Source organism: Aythya fuligula, chromosome 2 (assembly GCF_009819795.1).
Source record: "Aythya fuligula isolate bAytFul2 chromosome 2, bAytFul2.pri, whole genome shotgun sequence".
In the NCBI taxonomy this organism is placed as follows: domain Eukaryota; kingdom Metazoa; phylum Chordata; class Aves; order Anseriformes; family Anatidae; genus Aythya; species Aythya fuligula.
Genome location: NC_045560.1, coordinates 120,657,461 through 120,684,122, shown reverse-complemented (window position 1 = coordinate 120,684,122; position 26,662 = coordinate 120,657,461). Strand labels below are relative to the sequence as shown.

At 36.1% G+C, this 26,662-nt stretch overlaps 1 protein-coding gene across 1 annotated transcript in view; it reads left to right on the top strand.

Moving 5' to 3' along the window:
- The window catches only part of TOX (thymocyte selection associated high mobility group box), a 220,234-nt gene that overhangs the window by 161,964 nt on the left and 31,608 nt on the right, over positions 1 to 26,662 (top strand). Inside the window, exons 4-5 of the mRNA XM_032182380.1 lie at positions 13,415 to 13,693; positions 19,983 to 20,213. Coding sequence (XP_032038271.1) covers positions 13,415 to 13,693; positions 19,983 to 20,213 — 510 coding nt within the window. The remainder of the gene's footprint in view (positions 1 to 13,414; positions 13,694 to 19,982; positions 20,214 to 26,662) is intronic.

Genomic DNA, 26,662 nt, shown 5'->3' with positions numbered 1-26,662 from the left:
AATATTATTACTTATTGTCATGTTCATCTCAGACTGAGTGGGTTATATAGTCCTGAATGGAAGCTAGAAGTAGGTTAATATGATTAGACCCTCATCCAAAACGAAAGGGAAGAGGAAAACTTTTCAGATTTTCTTCAAAATAATGGTACAATTAATCCAACTGAAACATTTCAACACTGATGATCTTGTGAGGTGATGCTGGAGAAAAACCAAAGCCATTTCTTTGAAAAGTCTTCTTCTCTCCAGACAACATCACTCTGGATCCATAGTGGTTATTGACTTCTCTAGCTTGACAAAAATATCTCTTTAAACCCTAACTTCATGGTCTCTCATTAGTTTGCTGTGTTAGATAAGTATACTTTTCTTTCTTCACCATGAATGTGTGGTTTCCATAGCTTCAAATTCCTGTATTTGGGTTTGTTGGTTTTGTTTGTTTTTAACGTCGTGAGCTCATACTCTGTACATTTCTTCATTCTTCCTTTTTTTTTTTCCATTGCAGACAGTAATTGGCTCCTCCTTAAATTTTGACATAAAACTTTTCTGCATTTTACCGTATTTCATGCAAAACAACTGGAATATCTTGAGTTTTGCTACTGTCTACACCAAAATATACAAAACAAATATTATATCACAACGCGTTAGAATGATAGAAGCATAGCATTATTTAGGTTGGAAGACACCTTTAAGATCATCATATCCAACCATTAATCTAGCACTGCCAAGTCTACCACTAAACCATGTCCCTGTGCACCACATCTACATGATTTTTGAATACCTCTAGGATGGTGACTCAAATGCTTCCCTGGGCATTCTGTTCCAATGCCTCACAACTCTTTCTGTGAAGAATTTTTTCCTAATCCTCTCCTGGTGAAGGCCATTTCCTCTTGTCCAATCACTTGCTGCGTGGGAGAAGAGACTGACTCCCACCCAGCTACAACCTTCTTTGATGTAGTTGTAGAGACTCTTTACCACAGACTTCAGTGTACTTCCCTGGCATACAAAAATAAAGTGCAATTACTGTATAAATGTTGTGATTGCCCAAAATGTATTCCTTTTCAAGAAGTTTTGTCCTTTACTTTTTTCTCAGAAATTTTTTTGGTAAGTTGAACAGGCTTTATTAAGGAAGGTATCCAACATTTAGAGATATCAAACCAGCAAAATGAAGAGATATTCGTAAATTAAAAAGCAGGTTCCCAGGAAGGACTTTGGTCACATTCTAATATAATAGACACTAAGCAAAACAAATTTACTAATTTTAATCTTTTGAGACTGCTGGATATCTGTTCATCTTCTACATAGTTGAAAATAAAATAATTGAGATTTTTCTTGTTTCAGAATAATAATATTGGACTTGGAAAGCTGCAGATGGATAATTATTCTGGAGATGTTAAATAAGTTTTAGAGACAAAACTGTAAATAATACAATACAGAAGAATGATGGACTTATTAGCATATCATTAAATCGCTTTTTCCCTGAGAGCCAAGCATATTTTTCATAACTTAGAAAAAGTGTTTTGCCTAGCAGTCACACATATGCTTAACATTTACAAAACCCACAATATTTGACTGTGGCATTAAGTTTATATTACAGGGAAAATTGTGACAATATAGTCACAAATATCAGTAAGTTTATCACTTGATAACAAGATAATATGTATAAAAAATCTCTTTTGAGTTAAACATTTTGCAGACCCTTTGTTTCAACTTCCATTAGCACTATCACTCACACTGAGAATTTACAGGACTGCAGCATAGCAACAGGAAAATTTGGTAATAGATCCTTTCACTAAAGTCATTTAAACTGTCCAACTCATTCTTATTAGTATAAATTATGGGTTTTGTTATGATTTTATACGTAATAAAAAGTAGCATTGTATGGGATATGGTTTGGGTTTTTTTTCAGGGTTACTGGTAACAGCTAGGAAAAGTATGATCTTTATCAGGGAAAATAAACTTAATCCAGAATCAAGCTGAAATTCACAGAATGAACACCCAAAACCTATATGACTAGCTTTCAGCAAACACACATGTCAATGACAACTGATGGACAGATAATGTTCAGTCATGACTCTTTGTGCTTTAGCACTGGGACAGCAAGAAGTTAAGGGAAGGGTTGTTTGGTTTAATGTAATTGTTGGGTATGGGAATGCAAGACTTAGCACAACCATTCTGTTTCCATCTGAGACTGAAATGGCTAGCAAAATAGTTTGCTTAAATAGGGGTGGTATTTATTAATGAGCCTGATTCTGAAAGACTCATCTGACTGAGCCAGCTGAGCCTCCCAAATCCACTTGTTTCTAATGTACTCACATTCAGACTTAGTTAACTGTTAATTCTTTAGGAGATTTTGTTGTAGTTACATCATTTATAAACTACCACCCGAGATAAAACACCATGGCTTCAGGAAATAATTTCAAGGATACTGCATGTCACAGTGCCCAAGATGAAGAATGTAACCAATTGTGGACTAGATCTCCCAGTGTTACCTCAATTTCAAATGTCCAACTTCATATCACATTGAAATGGAAAAGGAAAAAACAACAACAAAAAAGTCCCTTAAATATTTGTGTGGAAGAGCAAAAAATCTCGTAAGTCTAACAATTGAGGTAACGAGATGTTTATTAGAGCATATAGTAGACTCAAATTTTATTCATTTTTGTGCCTTATAGATGACAGAGATTTTCATTTGAGATCTTTCTGCCCTTTATTTCCATCCAGTGCCAAAACAGCTGGACATCAGAAAGACAGTTTCTCAGTTTCTCTTCCCTTTCAAAAGCCTGTTCCAGTGAAGCAACATACTTAGAGTAAACCTCACTGACAGTGTTTCAAAAATCTCTCATTCTAGATGATGTGCTGTAGAGTCCAACATAGTGAGGAGATGAGTGAGACTTAGATTAGTGAGACTTTCCTTGGGACTGAGATAAAATGCAGTTCAAATCCTAAAGATTTGTCTGTTAGGAGACAGGAGACACCCCAATATTACACAAACTTTTCATGTGCCACAGCTGTTTTACCGTAATTTCCTAACCAGAAGTAGTTTCCTTGTGTATTTCTGTGTATTCTGTGAAAATGCACAGAAGTAATTTTCTGTGTCTTCACACATGGATACCACCTGCACTTAAAAGACTTCTATCACTGAATCTGAGGAGCATAGCTGTTGAGATAATATATTAAACTCAATGAGAACCTTCTTTGATACAGGCAAATGGAACGGTTATTGAGATAAAGAGGAACCACAAATTGCACTGAGGGACAAAAGTGCAATTTGGATGAGTCACTCTTTGCTTTGTACAGAATATTGAGCATTTCATATTTTTTATCTAAATTTGCCAATTAGAAAAAATCGAGCATTCATTTTCCTTGAATTTCACAGGGTGGGAAAGGCAGAGTCCTATTCCCCATCAAGTTCCAGAGTTTGTTGCTATCTGTTGAAATAATTCAGCTATTACAAATCTAGGGTTGACTGTTTTCAAAAGGGGATAAGAATCAAGGAAGAGCATGAATCAACATGATATATGCTGTGAAATCACCAGGAATTATGTTCAGTTATACCTCTTACATTTTATGTTTCACCTTTCTGTATTTTTTCCTGTTGTATCTGTCGCTAATGAGTGTAGGTCTGGTAGCTTCTGCTTGGACACCTTACTGAAACTAAGTTCATTATATCAGTTTAGGAGCCTGAATAGACTAGAATTCAAAGGGTTACTTGGTCATTCAGTGTCTCTCCATCTTCCTTAAATACTTTCAGACTTATCAAGACAGTAAATCACTGCATCTGTGTTGCTCTAAATGTAACGACATTGGCATATACACAAATCATTCACATGGAGACAGATTTAACATAATAAATACTATGAAGTCACATGTTTCACGTGTCACAATGTTCTTTATTTAACATCCTTAAACACCTTTATTTAAACACCCCAGTCTAATTCTATCATTTCCAATTTATTTCAAATTACATACTTTCTAAATGCTGTGCAAGCTACACTTTCTTTTGAAATATGTAATATGATGTATATTAATATCTCATTACAAATTTATGTATTTAAATGCTAAATCCCCTAATCTTCTAAATATTAACACTGAAATATTAAAATATTTAAAATATGTATGACAAAATTCAATGGAAGATGTATTGACATCATTGAGAGACACACAACTATGCACTTAACTACATCCCCAATTCCACACTGTGCTTAGCACACTCTGCTCTCATCGCCAGATCCTCTCTTGGCACATCTGTTGGAAAATTTCCAATCAGCTACAGGGGGTGATGCTGATTCTAGTAAGACTTTCTAGATTGTTTTATTAATGTATATTTGTCTATATGAGTTCCTTTACTTTGTGGTAAGAGAAATGGACAGTGTAGTCAGGGTACCTTTGTCTGTTAAAACATATAGAACAAACAACACATTACAGATAATTGTTACATTGCCCAACTCACTGCAGGAATATAGTTTCATAATGTGGTGAACACCATAGAAAAAAAAGAGAAAGAAAAAAGAGAAAGAAAAAAGAGAAAGAGAAAGAGAAAGAAAAAGAAAAAGAAAAAGAAAAAGAAAAAGAAAAAGAAAAAGAAAAAGAAAAAGAAAAAGAAAAAGAAAAAGAAAAAGAAAAAGAAAAAAAAAAAGAAAGAAAGAAAAAAGAGAAAAAATAAAGAAAAAGAAAAAATAAAAAAGAAATAAAAGAATAAAATAGAGCAGAAGCCAATGAAGGTTTCAGCATTCTCACATTGGCAACTACATTCTTTTAGGCTACAGGAGTACAGCACTGCCAAGACAACTGTAGTCGTCTGTTTTCCTCCTGCCCTGCAGCAAGCACTGCTTGTAGCTTAGCACTTCTTGCAGTATTTCCAAGGGTCTATTTTTTATTCCTAGATCTAATCACTTCATGTCCCTTGGATGCTTCTATTTTTATTGTCTAAAAGAACTGAAAACAATATTGTCTTTCTCAATCGTCTTCCTGACTTTATTTCTTTTGATGAAAGACTATTGATTCAGCTGTCTTTGAGTGAACCTGTAAATATACTGCTGATTCAGGCATTCTTTAACATCACTAAAATAAATGTGAAATGCATGATTGTTTTCCTTATGTAAATAATTGGTGGAATAGAAAATGGTTCTGTTGTTATTTGCAAACTGCAGTGAAGGGATAATATTGTTATCAGTAGATGTGTGCTAGAATATTTGACTTGCACTTCCTAGATTCCATTTGTCTTCTGTCAACCTATACCTGCTGTTAAGCATTAGACCCTTAAAAAAGAGAAAAAGATAACACACATTATTCACCATTAATTCTTTAAAATGAGTCACTATTAAAGCTTAATTGTTTGCTGAGAGGATCCAAATTAGTGGACTTTGAAAGATCAAACAAAATTGAAGATATTTGTCCAAATTAAAATGGAAACATACATCTAGAATATACCAAATGAACATGTATGCTCCTGTAATAATAATTTTATTATCTTCAGCTTCCAGGCCAGACTTTTAATTATGACCCTTTATATCAGTAAAAAACATGTATTCAGGATTAAAAACCTATTTCTTTAACTAGTCTAGTTAAAGACTGTGGTTTGATATATTCTGTGCTACAACTTTTATAAAAACCAGAGAACACTTCTAATAACACTTTTCTAATTTCATGGTTCAGTGCACAGTCAGTAAAGATTTAAATAATTCAGAAAGAAAGCCTATTCTGTTTCTTTATTAGAAGTTTGAGTCAGGCAAATTCTTTGACATTTAATAGGTTTTTAACCCTTTTAATAACTTCTTATAATGAAATTTATTGGAGGTTGTTTTAAATAAAGGGTTATTATATTAGAGTGAATAGCAGTCGGTAGTTTTTTATGATTAGTTTTGAGACCTTGGCCCTGTGTGACTCAAAGGATATTAAAACATAAAGTAGAAAAGAATGTTAATAGTCACCAAATTAACTGTGTACCAAGAAATATAGAAACTGTATATTATTGCATTCGAGTCATTATGTGATTGTACTATAAAAATTTTCAGTCAAATTTTGAGTATATAATTGTTTTAAAGGAGCTTAAGATCACTTGCAGAACCAATACTATATAAAGCGACCTAAAGTGGTTTAATTTTTAACAGAATGATTTTGGAAAGATTAGAGTAGTAAATTTAATAAGGTGGGTTTTTGTTGTTGTTTTTGTTGTTGTGTTTTGTTTTGTTTTTGGGTTGTGTTTGGTTGTTGTTGTTTGTTTTCTTTTGTTTTGTTTTAGTTTAGGGTTCTTTTTATATGTGAGGTTTCTGCTGCTTAATTTTAAGATTGTTTTCCTAATCAATACAAATTTTGAATGTTCCTTTCATTATCCTGAAAATGCACTGGGCTTAGTATATAAAATGCATTTGTGTACAACACTAAAAAATTCCCTAAATACCCACTTACTTTAAAACTCAGTCTTTCATTATGCAGTTAGCTGATACAGAAGAGAATTATAAAATTAGATGATGAAAACACATCCCTTTTTCTATTAGTTGGTACTTTGGGTTATTCCTTTTAATGTATTTTGAATGGTTCTCTGTGGTCATTTTACAGTAACATTAACTTTCATAACAAACCTTCCTTCAGCACACATTCTTTTAAATATGTAAAAAGAAGACTTGGTTACAGATATGATTTCTACTTTAATTGTGAATATTAGGGTTTGATCCACCTTTGTTCATGACAGCATATATATACCAGTTATGGTTTCATGCACTCTGATCAGTGAAGCCTGACTTGTCAGATTTCGAACTTCTTAATACTGGAGTCACTTTTTATTCTTCTGTGGTGTACAAATGCAGATGTTCAACTAGTTTTATATTACTGCATTGAATAGCATCATGTGATGCAAAACTACATGTGAAACTGCATGGTTTGCTTTAATTAAGTTGTTACTAATCTAAAATCCATTACACAACAAATAACCATAGATTATTACTGCTTAATATCAATATAAATTAAGTGAAAGCTCTGGGTGTATAGAATGGACTTTTATATTTTTAGATGTGTTTAAGTTTAAACTTAGCTCTGATTCTGTGACAAATATTGCTTTCATATTGGATTATTGAAAAAAAAAAAAAAAAAAAAGCTTTTTGGTTTTGCAATTGCTTGTTTTCACCATAAAGCATGGTTATTTTCTCTCAAACACAGTTGCTTTTTCAGTGTATCAGCTTTCAAAAAACTGTCTGGCCATTGAATGTTGTCTTTTTCTTTTCTTTTTAAACCTTTATTTAAAAAGTCAAGTGATTATGTAGAAATTGAAATTTTTGTCTCTTTCTTAAAGAGCATCTCTGAGTCACTTGAAGACATCTTGCAGATGTGCATTGGCTTATGATAGAATACAATTAAACCACTTCAAATAAAAACTAAAATTTCTAAGCAAATGTCATGGCTTTTTTGGAGATTGGCACAATCAGGACTAATGTTACGTTTCAATGTTGCCTTATTTAAAAACAGAAAAATTTTCAGTTTTAATATGCCACAGGTACTGTCACAAGTGTTTCTTAGAATACCAACGAGAAACCCCTTCAGCCTACAAAAGAACACCTGTGGCACCAAAACAGTGATTACGATGGATGACATCAGTGAAGAAGGAAGCACACTGTGGTGTCTTCATAGATAATGCTTAAGATTCTATGGGTTTTTCTCCCAAAGTCTTTATTTGAATTAATTGATTGTAACATAGATTCACATTAGTATGCATAATTGTTTCTCTCTGATTTACCTTCAACATTTAGACAAGTAAAGGACCATCAAACACTTTCACAAAGTCCATCAGAAAAGTTTATATTAGCTATCATTAAAAAATAAGTAAAAAAAACCCAACAATTTAAGATATGTTGGTTATATTAGCAATAATGCCTGCTGTACCTCAGCATGGGGTAGTGAGATATGTTTTCTCCTCTTACTTCAATATGTAAGCTCTGTGCATTTCTCTTTATATTTTAATGTTTTCATCTCCAGTGCATAATCCCTAACGTTTCTTCATATACTTAGACCTGTCATATCAGTCTGTTAAGGCAACTTGTCTTTCTTCTTTCATTTAAGGATTACATTTTTTAGAATTTATTTAAGTAGGGAGGAACAATTTGGAATTTTACAGCTTTTGAGAGAGATGTTGCATTACAATTCTTAATTATAACAAGAAAAAATAACACGGGAATTATTTTGCTAACAGCATATTCCATTTGAAACTGCCTGCCTAATGCTTCTTAGAAAAAACTTATTTGCTTCCTAAAGCCAGCTTCTGGGTTGCCAGTTAAGGGTCTTGCCATTTGACTCTCTTTGCATCTTGCATGAGTAACCAGCTTATATTAAAAAAGACAGATTATTAGGGATTTTTTAATGCTTTATCCTAGATCCTGTGAGAGATTGAAGGATTCTATTTGAATGCTGTGTCAGATAAAAATATCTGTATTTTGTGGAGTCTGGGGTGTGATATTTCAATAAAGACAAAGACTGTTGGACATAGTCCAGAAGATATCAGGAAGAATGATCATAAGTGTATAAAACACAGCATATATATATATATATATATATATATATATATATATATATATATATGTATATATGTATATATATATATTTATAGAAAGAGTCTCAATCTTCAGGTTTAGTTGTTTAGTCTGGAGAAGAAAAAAACTGAAAGGAAATTCATAATAGCCTTCTAGTGTGTACAACTTTTCTGTAAAGAAGGGGAAAAACATCCCTCATGTCCACTGGGACTAGAGCAAAAAGTAGTAGGTTTAAATTACAGCAAAGGAGATTTAGGTGAGACATTACGGGAAAAAAAAAAAAAAAGCTCTTTCCACTGTAAGGATAGTTAAGCACAAGAATTGCCTAGGGAGGTTATGAAGAGGTTAGACAAACATCTGTCAGAAATGATTTAGGTATAGCTAATCCTGCTGTGAGATAAAGTGTTGGACTAAATAACCTTTTGAGGTCCCTTCTAGCACTATTTTCTGTGATTCTGTGATTAGCGTACTGTATTCATATTGTCCCACAGTGAGATATTTCTATGTAGGGATGATATGGCTGTGTTCTGCATAGCATGCTTTTCTTCATTGTTGCTTTAAGCTGATGGGGAGAATGATGGTCTGATGTTTAAAGCACTTTAGTTTTGTTCTTATTACCATAGAAGCTTTGAACAGGGCATGTTATCTGGCTTGTTTTCAGCCAGATAACAAATGAACTCTTCTGGTAGTGCACTAAATATGTTACTATTAGGTAGGTTATTGGTACACACCTCAGAATTAAATGCTCTTATTATGTCTTTTAACTTGCAGTCTAACACTTACATGGATGGATGCTCAGTTTCTGCTTATAAGTGAAATGCAAACAGTAAAAAAAAAAAAAAAAAAAAAAAAAAAAAAAAAAAAGAAAGCCATGTAAAGAAATGTATCATAGCTTCCCCATTAGTAAAACCAACATAGAACCAGGCATGTTCTAATGTTGAATACAACACAAGTTGTGAAACACTGAATTGATAGATGGAGAATGATATTAAAGTTCCAGATATTATCATTATTACCTCATCAGAAAGGCCATTGAACATGTCAGTTTAAGACTGTCCTTTTCCTCTGTAACACACAAATTCTGTAACTTTGTTCTTCCATTTGGTATTCTGCCATTCAACAGGAGTTATATTCAGCTTTGTATTCAGCAGAGTGTGTTTACAATATTGCTTCTGCATACTGAATATGGCTCCAGCACAGCCACATACTGCTGGGCTTTGTAAAACTCCATCTGGAAGAACAAGCAATAGGGAGCTTCTGATTTTGAAGTAGTTTATAAGGAAACAGGAGCATACTGTCACACTACAGTGGCTATGGAAGTATGTGGTTTTCATTGCTGGGACTGTTCTTGAAGTCTTTTGATTCCTTAGAGACATGAAGATTCAACATCACATGCTTTCCACATTGTAACATTTCACAGTTAATGTGGTCGGCTGCCTGTTCTTACTCAAGTTCTGATTTTCTTAGACAATCCCATTGTTTCCCTAGGAAGGGTCATGATTTGGGAAGGCTGTGCAGAGCATGGCAAAGATAGATGAGACAGAAATCTCATCTGCAGATGCAGAGCCACGTTGATCCTCCTTGCTGAGGGCCACAGGTTTCTGCATGGATGTCATTGGCATGTTCCCAGCCAGCTCACACTTTTCTCTGCATGCATATCCCTTAGGTGACAGTTTCTGGCTTACCATCTAAAAGGAAATGTGTACTTTTAAGGAAGCTGTCACCATGCTATTTACGCCTGGTTTTGGAAAGGTAGCCTGGTATTCATATAATTTAAAAGTTCAAAAGACAAGCTGAATCACAATGAAAAGAAAAATACCATTTTTTTTTCTACCGCACCACCCCTTTTGCAGTCCTCAGAATTTCCTTAGTTAATGGCTCTCTTGCAAATATATATATATGTATTATATGTCCAAAACTGTCCAGTTGTTGTCATGTTATCTAAAAACAGTGTATGTTCAGTGCTGGAGTTAAACTGGACACAGATTAATTAAAAATATATGTTGTTTAAAGATGACAGACAGAATGCTCTTCAGTATCCATCAGATAATATTTGAAATTCATATAAAGAGTTTTTAATAAAGGAGAGAGCGTTTGAAAAATAACAAATTTATCATGTTTTACTTGGGAAAAAAAAAAAAAAATTATAACCTTTGCCCTGCTTTCAATGAGACAGATACTTGGCATATTCATTCAGAAGACTGAAACAGTTTTCAGGAGTTTGAGATAGTGCTCTTTTCCATTCCAGACTTCATAAAATCATTTGGACACACATTCATGTAATCTCAGAATCACAGGAAGGCTAAGGTGGGGAGGGACCTCTGGAGATCATCTGGTCTAATTCCCTGCTCAGACTGGGCCACCCAGAGCAGGTTGCCCAGGACCATGTCCAGGTGGCTTTTGAAGATATCCAAGGAGGGAGACTCCACAGTCCTTCTTGCAAACCTTTACCAGTGCTCCACCACCAGCACAGTAAAGAAGTTCTTCCTGATGTTTAGATGGAACCTTCCAGGTTCCAGTTTGTGCCCATTGCCTCTTGTCCTGGCACTGGGCACAAGCTGGAACAAAACCTGGGTCCATCCTCTTTGCACCCTCCCTTCAGGTAACTACAGACATTGATGAGATTCCCCCATGATCTTCCCCTTCATCAGTCCCAGCTCTCTCAGCCTCTCCTCAGAGGAATGCTGCCCCAGTCCCTCAGTCATCTTTGTGGCCCTTAGTTTGACTCCCTCTGGTATGCCCAGGTCTCTGTTGTAGCGGGGAGCCCAAAACTGCACAAAATACTCCAGGCGTGGCCTCCCCAGTGCTGAACAGCAGGGAAGGACCACCTCCCTCAGTCTGCAGGCAACACTATGCTTAATGCAAAATCTCCTGGGAGGGTACTGATCCATGCTGGGTGTTGCATGCAGCAGATGGGGTGACCAGGGTGCTTTCAGAGGTGCCTCCCTCCCCGGTTCACCAGGGACCCGGCACCCCTCCTGTCCCTGCTGGCGCCAGGCCACACGGCAGCTGGTGAGCACCATTAGGAGACGGCCTGGGGGCGGCCTGCCTTCCTGCTCACCCCCACCAACTGCTATTCAGCGAAACAGCTGGATCTGGGGAGATGGGGAGGAGGAGTAGTTAGAGCTTTATGGACACAACTGCTTTGGTGTGGATTGTCTGCTAGAGGCAGCGATAATGATAGCTTTCAAGGCTAATATGTTTGACTAGAAGGGGAGCTGGTACTGGAGGGAAGGGAACAAGTCAGTAGCAATCTTTAAACGTATGAGTGACTGTCAGGATTCAAATTTCAGCCTTCAATTAATTTCATACACTGCTCTGTCTCTCCTCTCCAGTGCTTTAGTAGTCATTAAGTGAACTTGAACGTGTTTGTATTGATAACCCTTTCTTACCAAAAGCTATTAATTTCTGAAGCAATATAAATACAGGTATAATTGTGATGTCACGTTTGCAGAATGTATTCCAAATACTTCTCAGAGATACACATACATTTAAAGTGGTAAGTATTCCAGAACTAATGCTATTATTAGTTTGATTTACTGCTAGCCAGTCAGCCTTATAAAAATCAATCCCTAAACTCATAAAATATCTCCCTAAAATTTGTAATTTTTTACTCTCTCAGTAATAAGAGGAGAGGTGAAGTTATAGGTTTATCTTTTCTTTCTCTGTGCCTTGCTGGTTGAAAAGTATCTCACAGATTGCTCTCATATATAGGAGAGTGTGTATGAGAGAGAGATAGGTTATGGAAGTCACGAGATATAAGTAGTTAAAAAAAAAAAAGAGCCATCTTTAGATGTTTTGGATGACAAGTCTGTAGATTAAATGTGGCTGTGTTAATACATTGAACCATTAACATGTGTCCTTATCATAATGGAACTTACACAACGGTAGTTGCTGTCAGATTCCGCTTGATATGTATGGCATGTTTGTCTGATGCACTGAACGACAACTATATCTATTTCATTTCAGCTTTGAATTGACACTTCAATTTTAAATCACCCACATAACACCTTAGCTTAACTCCAAGCTTCTCCTTGATACTCTTTGTTTTTTGTCATGTTCAGTATGAGTATACTGAAAAGACGTTATAGGCAATCTCCTGTAGTGTGTGTGTATGGTACATTTGACCTCTGGACAAGAATGGAGTTTCATCCTCCAATGCTTTTAATTCTTATCCTTGCAAAGACTGAATTTGTTGCTTGAATTAAAATAGTATGTCTTGTTAATGCTGAGAAGCGGTGACCCACATAGCACAATGGATTCATTTGTCAATCCTGCAACTTACGAGCTTTCTGGTCATATATGTCTCAGCAGCAAATCAACTCAGAAATCACTTAATCAATCTATCAATGGATCCTTTCTGTCAGTAGTCTGAAACCTTAGCATTTCAGTATCTCATTGGGCAACATCAGGCAAAACAGATTTTGGTTTACTACTATATATTCCAAATCTGAAAACTCCAGCTTCCAAATTCACAGCTTGAATACAAACGAATCTTAAGAAGAAAAGTAGGATCTGGAAATAGCCTTGAATTTCAAGGATATTCATGTTCTAATCTGGCTCTAAACTTCAGAATGCAAACCTGCCCCCATTTGTTAGCATTTCAGAAATACTCAACACACAGTTACAGAAAGCAGTGCCCTTTTGTTCTCCCTATAAAGAAACAAGCTTTCAGTGCTTTTTGCAATTCCCACAGGCTAGAGCCTGAATAGTTTATAACAGTCAGTGTTATGCAAATGTCAATCATATCCTATTCTGTTTATTTCCAGTATTTATATGTTTATTTAAGTACTTGCCATTTCTTATAAGCCGTATATAGCCAATCAGGCCAACAGAGGTCTAAAAGAACAGAACACTTTATTAGTGATATGCTTAATGCAGTTTTTTTCCTCTTGTAGATGCAAGATTTACGGAATACAGAAGGAGCCCAGTATAGTTCCCATCCTCAGATGGCAACCATGAGGCCAAGGGTTCAACCTGCAGATATTAGGCAGCCAGGAATGATGCAGCACGGGCAGCTGACTACTATTAACCAGTCCCAGCTCAGTGCACAGCTTGGTTTGAATATGGGTGGAAACAATGTTCCTCACAACTCACCCTCTCCACCTGGAAGCAAATCTGCAACTCCTTCACCATCCAGTTCAGTCCATGAAGATGAAGGAGAAGATAGCTCTAAGGTAGGCTTAGATGCTAGGACTACTATGTAAATGATGGATATTTTTAGGACCTGCTAAATCATACGGCCACACTTATTAAGGTGATACTTTATACATTGTTGATGGTTGACTGAAGTGAATAAAGGGTTATGAATACAGAACTTGTAGCTCCAGTCAATTATTCAGGCATCTTGATAATTCTTGATTCATAATTCATAATTCTTCTTTGTGAGAAAACTGGAATCCTGTTTAAAAAATAAAATTAATAATAATAATAATAAATAATTTTTAAAAAGGTAGCCATTCCTTTAGGACTTTTATATAAAAGTTGAGTTTTCTCATTTGCATAGAATAGATGTTTGTACCCAGTTAAAGATCAAGTTACTGCTATAAAATGTATGAACGGTGCGTACAATATGCTAGTCTTTTGCTAGTCTTTTCTACTTGGTCACAGAATGAGTAAACAGCACATCATATCAACCAGAACAGAAACAAACTGAAAATCTTACCTTGAAAAACTTGAAGACTCATTATGCATTTATGCTTTTGGAAGTGACAACACTCCAGCATGACATATTTAAGCTTCATTTTAGTGTTCCTGCAAGTATAAAAGTAATAATTATCACTCAAATGATAAAATAACCTTTATTTAAATGATAAAAGATAATTGACTTAGGACCTTTTATGTAAAAATCTCCCAATTTTCCCCAAATCCTGAACACATGTGCAGAAATAAGTCAGTATATCTTAATTTTGCGGACACAAAAGCTGAGATAAAAAAAGATTGGGGCTTAACACAAAGTCATCCAATAAACCAGGCATAGAACATATTGAAATTGAAAACCTCTTAGCTCTATTTTATGGTTACTACCAAATAACAATTGTTATGCAGTAGTGAAGATGTTGTATCATGGCCATATCTTGCGGGGAAAAGCTGTAGACTTGCAAGGAATGTGAAGAAAATGCATTGTGAGTCACTGAGGAGGTATAATCCAGTCAAGAAGTATAATTCTGATTTGTTTTCAAATTATATTGTTTTTCATGCCTCAAGCTATAAAATAATCATGTAATTGAAGACATATGTTTTACTGCATTTTAAATAAATTCAGATTTAAAGTTTTATTTCAGGTCTTTCACCTAATTCCTCAAACTTTAGGTTTCAAAAATTACTGAATAATTCATACATTTTAAATGAGCACTTCGTTACTGAAGGAGATTTTAGAATACTACTAGGTAAAAATAATTCCAGGCAGCCATTACTTTTTCAGAATAATTTATTTGCTACTCCATTTTCTTTGCTAGTACTTTTTGATGGGAGTGTGCAAGATACTGTAAAGTCCTGGAGAAACACCAAATCAAATCATTGGTGTCCTTTTTTCTTTTATCAAATACTTAATTTATTTAACCCATATTTCTGATGTACTTTTCCACTGCAACACTTCATGCTAGCAGAAGTGTAGGATTGTGACTTCATGCAGCAAATGAAGACAATAATTTTAATAAAGAGATAATAATCACTGCAGACCAAGTACAAATTGGTCCTTTGCAGAAGACAGATTATATATTGTTCAACTGTAAAAAAAAAAAAAAAAAAAATATTTTGGAAAACTCTCTTTAAAATCCTCTCATGCACAATGTAAACAAAAAAGGATGAGAAAAGGCATAGAAATTGAGAAAATAACAGTATGCAGAAGTTGATACATTGCCTTAACATTTTTCAATAATCATAATTTCTGTTCAAACAGCAATGTTTTCAAGGATATTAAACTTGGTTAATAATGATAGAAAGCTTAAATTAGTTTCCAACTAATAGGGATTAAACTGTAAACTTTATGGCAGGTACATTATATCATACCTGTCTTCTCAGGGGTTTCTTACATCTTCCTGAAAATGCCTGAAGCTGGCCACAGTTGGATTCTGAAGCAATAGTTCCACTATAGTTTCCTCCATAAAGGCAAGAGATTTTGAATAATTGGCATAAAAAGCTAGTGTAGTGTTATAGTTTATTATTTAAACCCCTCTGCTGTGCATCTTTCTGTTACATTGTTTTCCCTGGAAGCTGACGATGCATTCATGGATAGAGATACTTAGCTTGCTATGTAGATAGATATTAGAGATATGTAGATATTAGAGATAACCAGCTTGCTATTAAGATCCTTTTCCACAGCCACAATGTATTAAATTTTCTCAGTGCTGCTTTGGAGGGATATGTGAAGTTTCTTCTCACTGCAGAAATTCTCCTCCTAGTGAAAGGTACTGGATGTGGACAGGAAGAGGTAGAGCAGTCATTGTGTCCCTTGTGAAAACCTCTGCCTTTTACCTGAATATATATAACTTTGGTTAAACTTTTCTTTTTCCTATAAACTGTCATGTAGAGGTGTGATACTACTTAATAGATCAGGGCTAGAACTCATTATTCTGTTTAGATAGAAGTGCACACGTTGAAGCCTTGTAGAAGGCTGTCTCACCACATATGAACATCTTCATGAAGTTAGTAAGATGTTCCTGCTATGAGGACTGTGTAAAAAACAAATTACTGTGAATTCACCTGATCATTAATATCACTAGTGACACTCTGCTATTTAGCAAGCAAGAGATGTTTGCCACTGTACAAACATTGATCAAAAAGACAACATACATTTTCTAATGGAATAGGTCTCCATCATCTCAAAGTCAGATGACCTCTGTTAGTTTCTGTCATCTAAATGCCCAGCCTTACAACGAAGAGAAACCACTGGTTCTTTGATAGCAGATTTGGTAGAGAAATCCCTAACTATATCTATCTAGAGAAAAAAAATAAAGAAATCTCATTGTCCTGTTCATGTTTGCATGAATTTATAAAATGTGTTGACAGAAGGTATGAGCAAATGTATGTTTGGACTAGAAATATAATTGCATTCCTACTGAACCACTAATTTCTATGTAGGTAAGAAATAGCCATTTCAGCTACATTTCAGTACATATTCCAAATGCCAGTAATGAGGAAACTTTACAAACTGATGTAATTGTTCATATGTTGAGCTTCCAGGAAGTTCATTGTATGATAAATATTCAAATTGTTCAAAATTGAGTCCAACGTACACAGAACTAATGGCAGCAGCTGCTAAATATTTTTGGCTATACTCGTTATAATAAAGGCTGTTTCATGTAGGCATCTTGGACTTTGAATTGTACATATACCCTCTAGCACAAAAATAGGATAGGAACTGCATTATAGAGGGCTCAGTTGTCCTAGATGGTGTTGCTGTAAAAGCAGGACAGCTGAGGCTGCTTGACCATAAGATTAATCGTAACAGTACTATGAATATAAGGCTGTATATATACTGTCAGAAAGTGGCCTATGTTCATGGAAGTATGAGCTATAGTCTTGACCAATTATATTGTTTGTGTAAGTAGTATACATCCCTAGGTCTCCTTAATTCTAAATGTAACACGTGGGACTATAGTTAGAAGAATTAAAAAGGGGAGAACTTAAAAATCAGTAGTTGTAAGTAACTCAAAAAAACATTACAAACAAAGTGGCCACTTACCGCATGCTTTATTCCAACCACCTAAACACTGGAATATTACAGTTATGTAATTCTTGTCATTTTTCATACTGTTAGATCGCTAAACATGTTTTTGGTTATTGCCAAGCATAATTGTGAAATGCTGAAGCATTATTGGTTTTGCAAATATGTATTTCTTCATAGATGGATAACAGGGTTTTCTTCTATGCTCATTTGAATATCACTTATGAGAGATTTTCAAATAATGTAGTTTAGAGGAAGGATAGCGAGAGGACTGCAAGTAGCAAGAATTAAGTAACAGAAACACAATTACTAAAGAACTGCTGCAACATATTCTCTTTATGTGGTAGAGGTTTTACAATATTTACTTTATATGATAAGAGTTATAAGTAGAATTCTATGTTGTCTGTTCAGCCTATTATGCAGATGGTGCTTGATTAAAATCTATTTTAAACTACAGCGATTACTGCAAGATAGTGTGCATAAAACAGCTCTCTTAGCTCCATTAAAGGCTTTGGTACTATTGCAGTTTATTTTAAATATGCTTATAGACATTTTCCAGCTTCTCAAGGGACATTTAGATATCAACGATGTGCCTTACTTGATAGTTTTAAATCCTACACTAGATATTCTTGTGATCTATTATGTGTGCAACATGGTTAATGTACACTTCTTTAAAGTGAAAGATTATTGCTTTCTTGTGATAAATAAGTTAAATACATCACCATAATTAAGCAATAAGCCGTGACAGGAGGTGGATTACCATGAGCTAACTACACCTCCAGGGATTTTGAGGCACAAGTCTATGCCTAGCAGAGTATATGTTTTTTATTTTATTTCCCATCTGTCTCTGCTTTGGTGGTTAGAAGTAGGGTCTATGAAGCTGATAGAGTGATGAGAGCATAAGGTAGGCCATCATCTCAGTCATTTGCAAGGTTATTAGTACTGAAATTCTGATATTCTTTTTATTTAGTTATTTTCATATAAGACAAACAAAATTTCCCCTGTGAGTACTCTCTTTTTAACAGTAGGTTTTTGAAGACTCCTGATTGTTCAGGTTAGAGAATAAGATTTTAGAGCCATTCTCAGAACAGTTTACCAAAAGGCTTCTTTACACAAGTCTCTGCAGCATATCACCTAGTTTAAGAGTAGTTTAAGTAATGTGGTATCCTAATAGACAAAGAACCAGTAAATTTCATGGTGAAAAAAATACTTTGAAAAGAGGAAAACCTCGACAAAGAATAAAGATAAAAACTTTTACTCTGGCCCCAATTGCTGTCAAGCCTCCTTGATTATCGAGTTTGCATAGAACTACCTGAAGACTTTAGAATGATATTGTCAAATTAACTAGGGAGACCTAGTTAATCACAATTTCTCTAGTAGTTTTAACTACCATTTAGCTGGCAGTTTGGGTACTCTGTAGGATGAAATGATAGCAAGAGTCTAAGAGTTGGATAAATTAATAATAGGTAGCACACTGCTTCTATTTCTCCATACTTTCTAAAATGATGCCAGGCTCCATGGCTGTTAACTTTGTATTAAAGTTAAAAAGTACATACTGTAATGTAATGCCTAGGAAACAATCAACTTCATTTTCAAATTATGGCATCATGTTGTTCACATGTTTAATAAGCCACAGTGATCAAGGTTGTTCACTGTAGTCACCTCTGTCCAGTTGGGCACCACACAGTGAAGTATATAAGAAAAATACGAAAGGCTCAGATGGTGAATATTGTCATTTTCCTTATGTGGTTCTGCTGATTTGAATATCACTGCTGTGTCACTTGATATGCATTATCAAAAAAAAAAAAAAAGGCATGTGATAAAAGTCAGATCTGGTCAATTATGACTTCTTCTCATATGTCAAACTGCTTGATGTACGCAGTACACTGGACAAAACCAACAAGAGAAAAAAATCTTGAGCCCTCTAGTAAGATCACACATCAGTGCTACAGGTGTAGTAAACCAAGTGATCTTATCAAGAGAAACCACGTAGCCATGGGGCTATGCTGAAGCATCTGAACAGTGTCCCCTTATGTCCCCTTATGTGCATGTAAATCACCTAGGAAAGGAGGGTGTTGTCCTGGTCCTGATCAAGATCTCTGAGCTATTAAGTGGCAAATTTTTGTTGCCTGTAACACATTTGCATAAATACTCGTGCACTATTTTATTCAAGTAGTACACACATGTGCACGTACACTGCTCTTCATATACCATTCCTCTTATCCTTTTCTCAGACCATAAGGAATTTGCATTTATATAAGCAGAGGAAAAAACTATGCAGCTAAATCAAGATGGATCAGAACTGGTCCTCCAAAGGGTTCCAGACTGTTTATACGGGCAAAAATTTGTTTCTTCAGATTTTAAATAGAAGGTGTGCAGTAGTTTCTCTATACCTTGAACCATTTTATTCACAGTCAGGTTCTCATGACTGAGACTGAACTGGTGGTCAGGATGTAATCAAACATGTCCTTGATTTACTGCATGTCCTAGCCATTAATGATAAAATTTGGAAGAAGTAAGAAGATGACCAAGTGAACTACATGAGAGGATAACAATTATATGAAAGCAAAATATAAAGCCCTTTGAGGGAAAAAGTTACATAATCCGAACTGTTTATAGCAAATTTTATATAGGAGACTAAGTCAGATGGTGTCAACATTTGGATTATCAAATATGACAACTAAAATTGTGTTTTTTGCGTACAAAATCCAAAATCTGTGTGTGTGTTACAGAAACTGTAATGATGGACTGAATTAAATTGGCTTTTTTCATAGCACTTTTCTAATTTTATGTTACAGGTCAATGGAGGAGAGAAGAGACCTGCTTCAGATATGGGAAAGAAACCCAAAACTCCCAAAAAAAAGAAGAAGAAGGACCCAAATGAGCCACAAAAGCCTGTGTCTGCCTATGCATTATTCTTCCGAGACACTCAAGCAGCCATCAAGGGCCAAAACCCCAATGCTACTTTTGGCGAAGTCTCTAAAATTGTAGCTTCAATGTGGGACGGCTTAGGAGAAGAACAAAAACAGGTACAATATGTGCTGCAGCTCAGAGGCTTTGTTTCAGGAAAATGTTATCTGGGTCATCTAAGCACTGTAGGCAGCTTCTTTTGTTTGCAGGGATGAAACCTGAATATGTGCAATATCAGGAACATGGTTTAAAGAGACTAAGATAAGGAGAGTATTATTTCATTTCTTTTGTCAACGTATGAAACGACTAAAAGAGTTTTTTAGTTGAGGGTGTGACAACAAACCTTTAGATGATGTTTAGTATTTGTTTATGCTGAAGTCAGTGGGCCCAAGATTTCAGAGCAGGGCAGACAGGGCAGCATTGCACTGTCTATGACAGTGTGGCGTAAGAAGACATTGCCACCAAAAAATATATTTCTGTGCAGTAGGACCTGACACATATCTGAGCTCCCAATTGTTCCCCCAAATACCATTCATCCTCTCTTTAGCAAACCATCACTTTTCTGTTGTTATTGGTTGCATTTTTGCTATCTGACAACAGAATGGATTGGATAGGTGAAGAAATGGGAACTTTAAGAAAGATACAGGTGTGGAGGGATATACTGAATGGGCATTATAATTGGATACAGGATACCTGGGTGGGGACAGACAGGGAATACAGGGAGTACTGGAACAAAAGTACCTCTCATTTATTCACACTGAACATACTATTATTACATAATAAATATAGTTTAGTATGTCTAGCAATAAAAAGCAAAATAGTACTATGATTTTTTGTAGGTAAAGTCATTTGGGCTTGAAAAAAAAAACGGTTTTCTTCACAAATAACTGGAAGGTATATGCATGTCTAGTTGCCTGTTAAGGTAAAAGGGTAATAAGAATCCAGATTTGGCACTTACTCTATCCAGTATGTACCCTGGCATAAGGTCAGCACTGGGAAGGTTTAGCTTGAAGAAAGATAGCTTTCTATATCTAGGGTTCAGAAATCTCACTTGGCCTGGTGCTTTAGGGACATAGTTTGGTGATGGGACTTCGTAAGTCAGGGTGATGGTTGGGCTTGATTGACATGTAAATGATGTGATTAAATGATTGGCTAACATGTAAATGGTTCTAAGATTCTATGATTAAGGTTATTTTGTTGTGTTGTGTCTTCCTTCTACCATTTTTAGTATGTCCAACAAAGGCCAAGGTTACATCCTTGATCTGACAGGCTGTTTAGACCTTCCCAGTACAGAGGTTCTCTCGTAGCTGAGCATTACTTTTTTGGGAATATGATGGTGGATATTCATTCTTGACTTAAAAAAATTCAGAGTATGCTTTTTGTTAAGCTCACAAGCAAGAGGTTTTCATGCCATTCCTCCTTGTCCTGCATACCTGCAAGCCAGCATCAGGGAGAATGCTAAACCATTCAAGGAGTAGCCATTGCTCAGCAGACTACCCAAAAGGCAGTTCAAGAAGCAACTTGCTGTACCTGCTGTACTTAGCCAGGACCTCAGGCCAAAGCTAAGAGACTATAGTTTCTACCCTTAAGAAAGGTCGTAGACCAGAATCACTCCCCATGTTTGAATCTGCATGCCCTAACACACCTAAGAATACTCCAAGTACTTAGATCTATATCTTGGACCCATCTTGCTTGCCTGTGGGATTGTGTATCCAGACTTTTCTGAAATGGTGAAAGGCAAAGACCCAGACTTCTCAAGAATCTGTCTGTCTAGTTATCTCTCTCTAGTGGTGACACCAACCAGAAAAATTATTTCGCCAAATCTTGTGCCTGTTTTTAATCCCCTGTTTTTCATAATGACCTAAATATGTGGCTGTTGCAGTGGTCATCATTTTTATTTCCATAATTTTTGCTCTGCTTACAAAACAGAAGACTTAAATTCATGCGTAACAGTCTAGCACCATATAATGGAGATCAAGCTAAAAGAATACGTATTTCCATGGAATTTGTCATTTTACTAGTACCAGAAGAAAGTTACCAGTCTTTCCATAGAATTTGGCTTAAGAAAAGTGTATAAAAAATAAATAAATTTTCCAGCTTTAACTTGGATTCCTTTTCTGGTTGAAAGCAATAACTGAGTAAGTCCCACAGTGGAACAGCAGAACACAATTTATTTTCCTTATCTCAGTTGTCCTTAATTTAAGTTGGAACACAGGAGAATGATGTGTTGCAGAATCCACATAACACATCCATGAAAAAATGGCTAAAACTGAATTTTTAAACCAATTATTCCAAGAGTTTGGTTAACATGTCTTTGTTGCTCTTTGACTCATTTTGCCTGTTCATTATCATCTGTTAAGTACTTGTTAAAACTCCAGGCCCAGGCTCTTTCTAATATAGCATTGTACAAAAAGAATAAAAGATTTTTTCCCTATTAAAAAAAAAAAAAAAAAGATCCTATTTTCTAGAATAAATTTAAACTCATTCTTTATTCCATTAGGGAACTAATAGTACAAAGTAATGATTACAAGACATCTTAACTGACTAGATAGTCTGTATTTTAAAGGCCTAATTTTTCAGATCCAGAGCATTAGTAACTGTTATGAAACCTGTGTCTCTAGTAGGGAAATTGGACTCTAAAAATACTAATGATTAATGCATTATTTGGAATTTTGCATTGAAGAAGCTTCAGAAACTCAAAAGTAGTTAACTAAGAAAATAATAACATCATTAGAGGAATACTTTATTGATGAAATTTATTGATGATTATAGTTGTAGGGAAAAAAATCAATTATCATAAAGCTTCTGGCTTTTATGTTTTGGAAGCAAATGCTTATTCTGGAATTTAAATAGAATTATGTTTCCAAATTATGTTTCCTGAATTGGAACTCCTTTTACTATTTAAATAGTAAATATAAATGAATCAGAAAGTAGAACATAATGCAGCTATTGAGAAAGAAGAATAACCCTGTCTTTTCGTGCCAGAATGAAATCTTCTCTGTTCTATGACCTGAGCCAGCTTTTTCTGAAATGCACAGAATTCTTCTTGTTTATCCCTGCAGATTGACCACAGAACCACAGAATAAGTAAATGTATTGAAACTCAGTACAGTAACAACCTGAGGGCAGTATATGTATGCCCAAGCCTTTGTAAAAAAAATTATATATATATTAACCTGACATATTAGATTGTGGTTTAAAAGGGTTTGTGCAAGAAGCACATATGTTTTTCCAACTGCAAATAAACTAGGAAAATGTTGTTTGAGAAAACAGAATTTGAATGACAAAAAAGCTTTGTGCCTTGCTGAGGTTAGGGTTATATTTAAAAGTTATCACACACTGATTCTCTTACTATGCAAATCTTGCAATTTATTAGGTTAAAGCATATACCAGTGTACTTCCACTCTCATTTTACCATATAAAGACATTTATATTTTTGTGTCATACGCTATAACTGTTCCCTTTAATTTCTGAGTATACAACAACCATTTTCAAACAACTCTGGTGTGTGTTTGTATTTTGTATGTCCAAACCTTTATACACAGAGAGCTCTAGGAATTAAAGGGACTTATGATGTCATAGTTTTTTTCTCAAATTCCAATTTGGGTACAATAATGACACATAATCAGAAGCAGGGACTGTGCATTTTCCTTCGTTTTTCACTGTGAATGTTTTCTAAAAGTGTTCTGATTAGTAAACCTGTGAATGGAAAGCATCTGTAGCAGTAGTATGCTAGGATAAATTCTCCCCAGTGCTGTAGCCACAGCACAGGGATATTTTCAGTGGCTTTTCTAGATCCTCTCTTACTGTCACGATCATTGTTTTCTCCTTAGTCAATACTATTTTTCTGTGCATCCCTTTTTATAGCCTATTTATGTACATCATTGCCCTTTGCACACGTTTTTACTGCAAAGGGGAGAAAAACAGCCCCCAGGGAAGAGGGTTCAGCATGCTAAATGGTCAAGTCTGTGGCTTTCAGACAGAATGCTGGTTCAAACTAGGTAAAAAGGCTACTTAGGTCATTTTCTGTCCTTAGATGAAAAAGGAGAGTCGTTTTAAATCAGTACCAGATGTGTGTGTACTAAATAAACCTTAGGTTTCTAATTGGAGACCTAGTAAAGCAGTAGTATATATGGCAAATTACAAACAAAATGTTCTTGTTTACATTAGTGTAACTTTAAAACTTCAGCCAAAGACATTAATAAATGTGCTATTATACTAAAAATGGAATTGAATGTCTATTCAACAAAATTAATCTCTGGTGTAGCTTCAGTGATTTAACTGGAATTCTAGCAGGAATGAAGTTGGCCTTCTATGAACAGCTTAGTGTGTGTATGTACGTGTGTATGTGTGAGCATGTGTTTCTGTGGGCTTACTTAAGTGTTGCACTGGCCTTGCAGCAGGAAAAAGGATGGATTCACCTAAGGGGCCCAAAACTTAACGATCAGATGAAGCAGGCGAAGCGACTGTTTGAGTGCTGTAACATATGCCTTCTTTCAGGCTGCATAATTCATACACAATAATATTAGCTGCAACAGTTAGCTCAATGGCAACACCTCATTATTTTATCCCTCAGTATTTATTCCTATGTTTGATGCCTCATGAAATTACTGTTAATGTGTTTATATAAGGGCAGATCTGACACAAGTGGGAAGAATTTAATTTCCCACTCATTCTTTCCTGCTGATGTGTCCTCTTACCCTGGTAGAAGTGGCAAGTGTAAATAGTTAATTTGCTTCAATTATGAGCCTGTCCTGCTAAATTAGAAGCAGCAGGAATATGAAGAGCCAGAATTATACTTATGAGGCAGCTGACAAATCCTCTGAGCTTACAAAATCAAATCATTTACTCCTCATTGGTGCTCAAAGACCCACTAGATAAAAGCTGCAGTTTATTCTTTAACATCTGATGGAACTTGGATTGTATGTTACCAATGCTTAAGTAAATTGAAGTCCTTGTGCATTAGTGTCATTTTTTCTGATGTTGCTAGCATTTTCATTGTAACCCACAAGCTTTCAAGGGTTTCTATTTTGGTCAGTAAAAATAACTCAGACCAATATGGGCATAAAAAATATCTGAGCATGTTCTATAAGTTTCTTTTTTGGGGAAGAGAATGGTGAAGTTTTAGCAGCACCTTATCCAGTGCCAGGAATGAATCAGGTAGGTTGGGAGGAGCTTTAAAAGTAAGCTGATGAACACTTCATGACTAAAATGCTGACACTTCGATGTAGCGTAACTCCTGGCATAACACCAGAGCTTCTCTTGTGGTATGAGACGTGACTCAGATACAAATGGATCAGAGACTGGTGTTTCAAGAGGTTTTGGCTCATGCTGGTCTCCAGGGACATGTAACCTCTCTCTTGGGACACTATGCTGTGTCACTTGATGTACCTTGATGTGACAAATAAGCTCATCCCATGGGTGGAAGAGTCATTGCATTCCTGTTGCATGGCTTTGCATGTGGAGTGCCCAGAGTAAGGGCATCAGGAAGTTCAAGAGACTTCAGTGCATCTGTTAAGATAGAATCATAGAATCATAGAATCATAGAATATCCTGAGTTGGAAGGGACCCTTAAGGATCATCAAGTCCAACTCTTGACACCGCACAGGTCTACCCAAAAGTTCAGACCATGTGCCTAAGTTCACAGTCCAATCTCTTCTTAAATTCAGACAGGCTCGATGCAGTGACCACTTCCCTGGGGAGCCTGTTCCAGTGTGCAACCACCCTCTCTGTGAAGAACCCCCTCCTGACGTCCAGCCTAAATTTCCCCTGCCTCAGCTTAACCCCGTTCCCGTGGGTCCTGTCACTAGTGTTAATGGAGAAAAGGTCTCCTGCCTCTTGACAACCCCTTACGAGGAAGTTGTAGACTGTGATGAGGTCCCCCCTCAGCCTCCTCTTCTCCAGGCTGAACAGGCCCAGTGACCTCAGCCGTTCCTCGTACGTCTTCCCCTCAAGGCCTTTCACCATCTTCGTAGCCCTCCTCTGGACACTTTCCAACAGTTTCATGTCCTTTTTATACTGTGGTGCCCAGAACTGCACACAGTACTCGAGGTGAGGCCGCACCAGCGCAGAGTAGAGCGGGACAATCACCTCCCTTGACCTACTAGCGATGCCGTGCTTGATGCACCTCAGGATACGATTGGCCCTCCTGGCTGCCAGGGCACATTGCTGGCTCATATTCAACTTGCTGTCTACCACGACCCCCAGATCCCTCTCTTCTAGGCTGCTCTCCAGTGTCTCATCGCCCAGTCTGTACATGCAGCCAGGGTTTCCCCGTCCCAGGTGCAGGACCCGGCACTTGCTCTTATTGAACTTCATGCGGTTGGTGATTGCCCAGCTCTCCAACCTGTCCAGATCCCTCTGCAAGGCCTTTACGCCCTCATTTGAGTCCACAACTCCTCCAAGTTTGGTGTCATCAGCAAACTTGCTCAAAATACCCTCTATTCCTACATCCAGATCGTTTATAAAAATATTGAAAAGTACCGGCCCTAAAATGGAGCCTTGAGGGACCCCACTGGTGACCGCCCGCCAGCCTGACGCAGCCCCATTTACCATAACCCTTTGGGCCC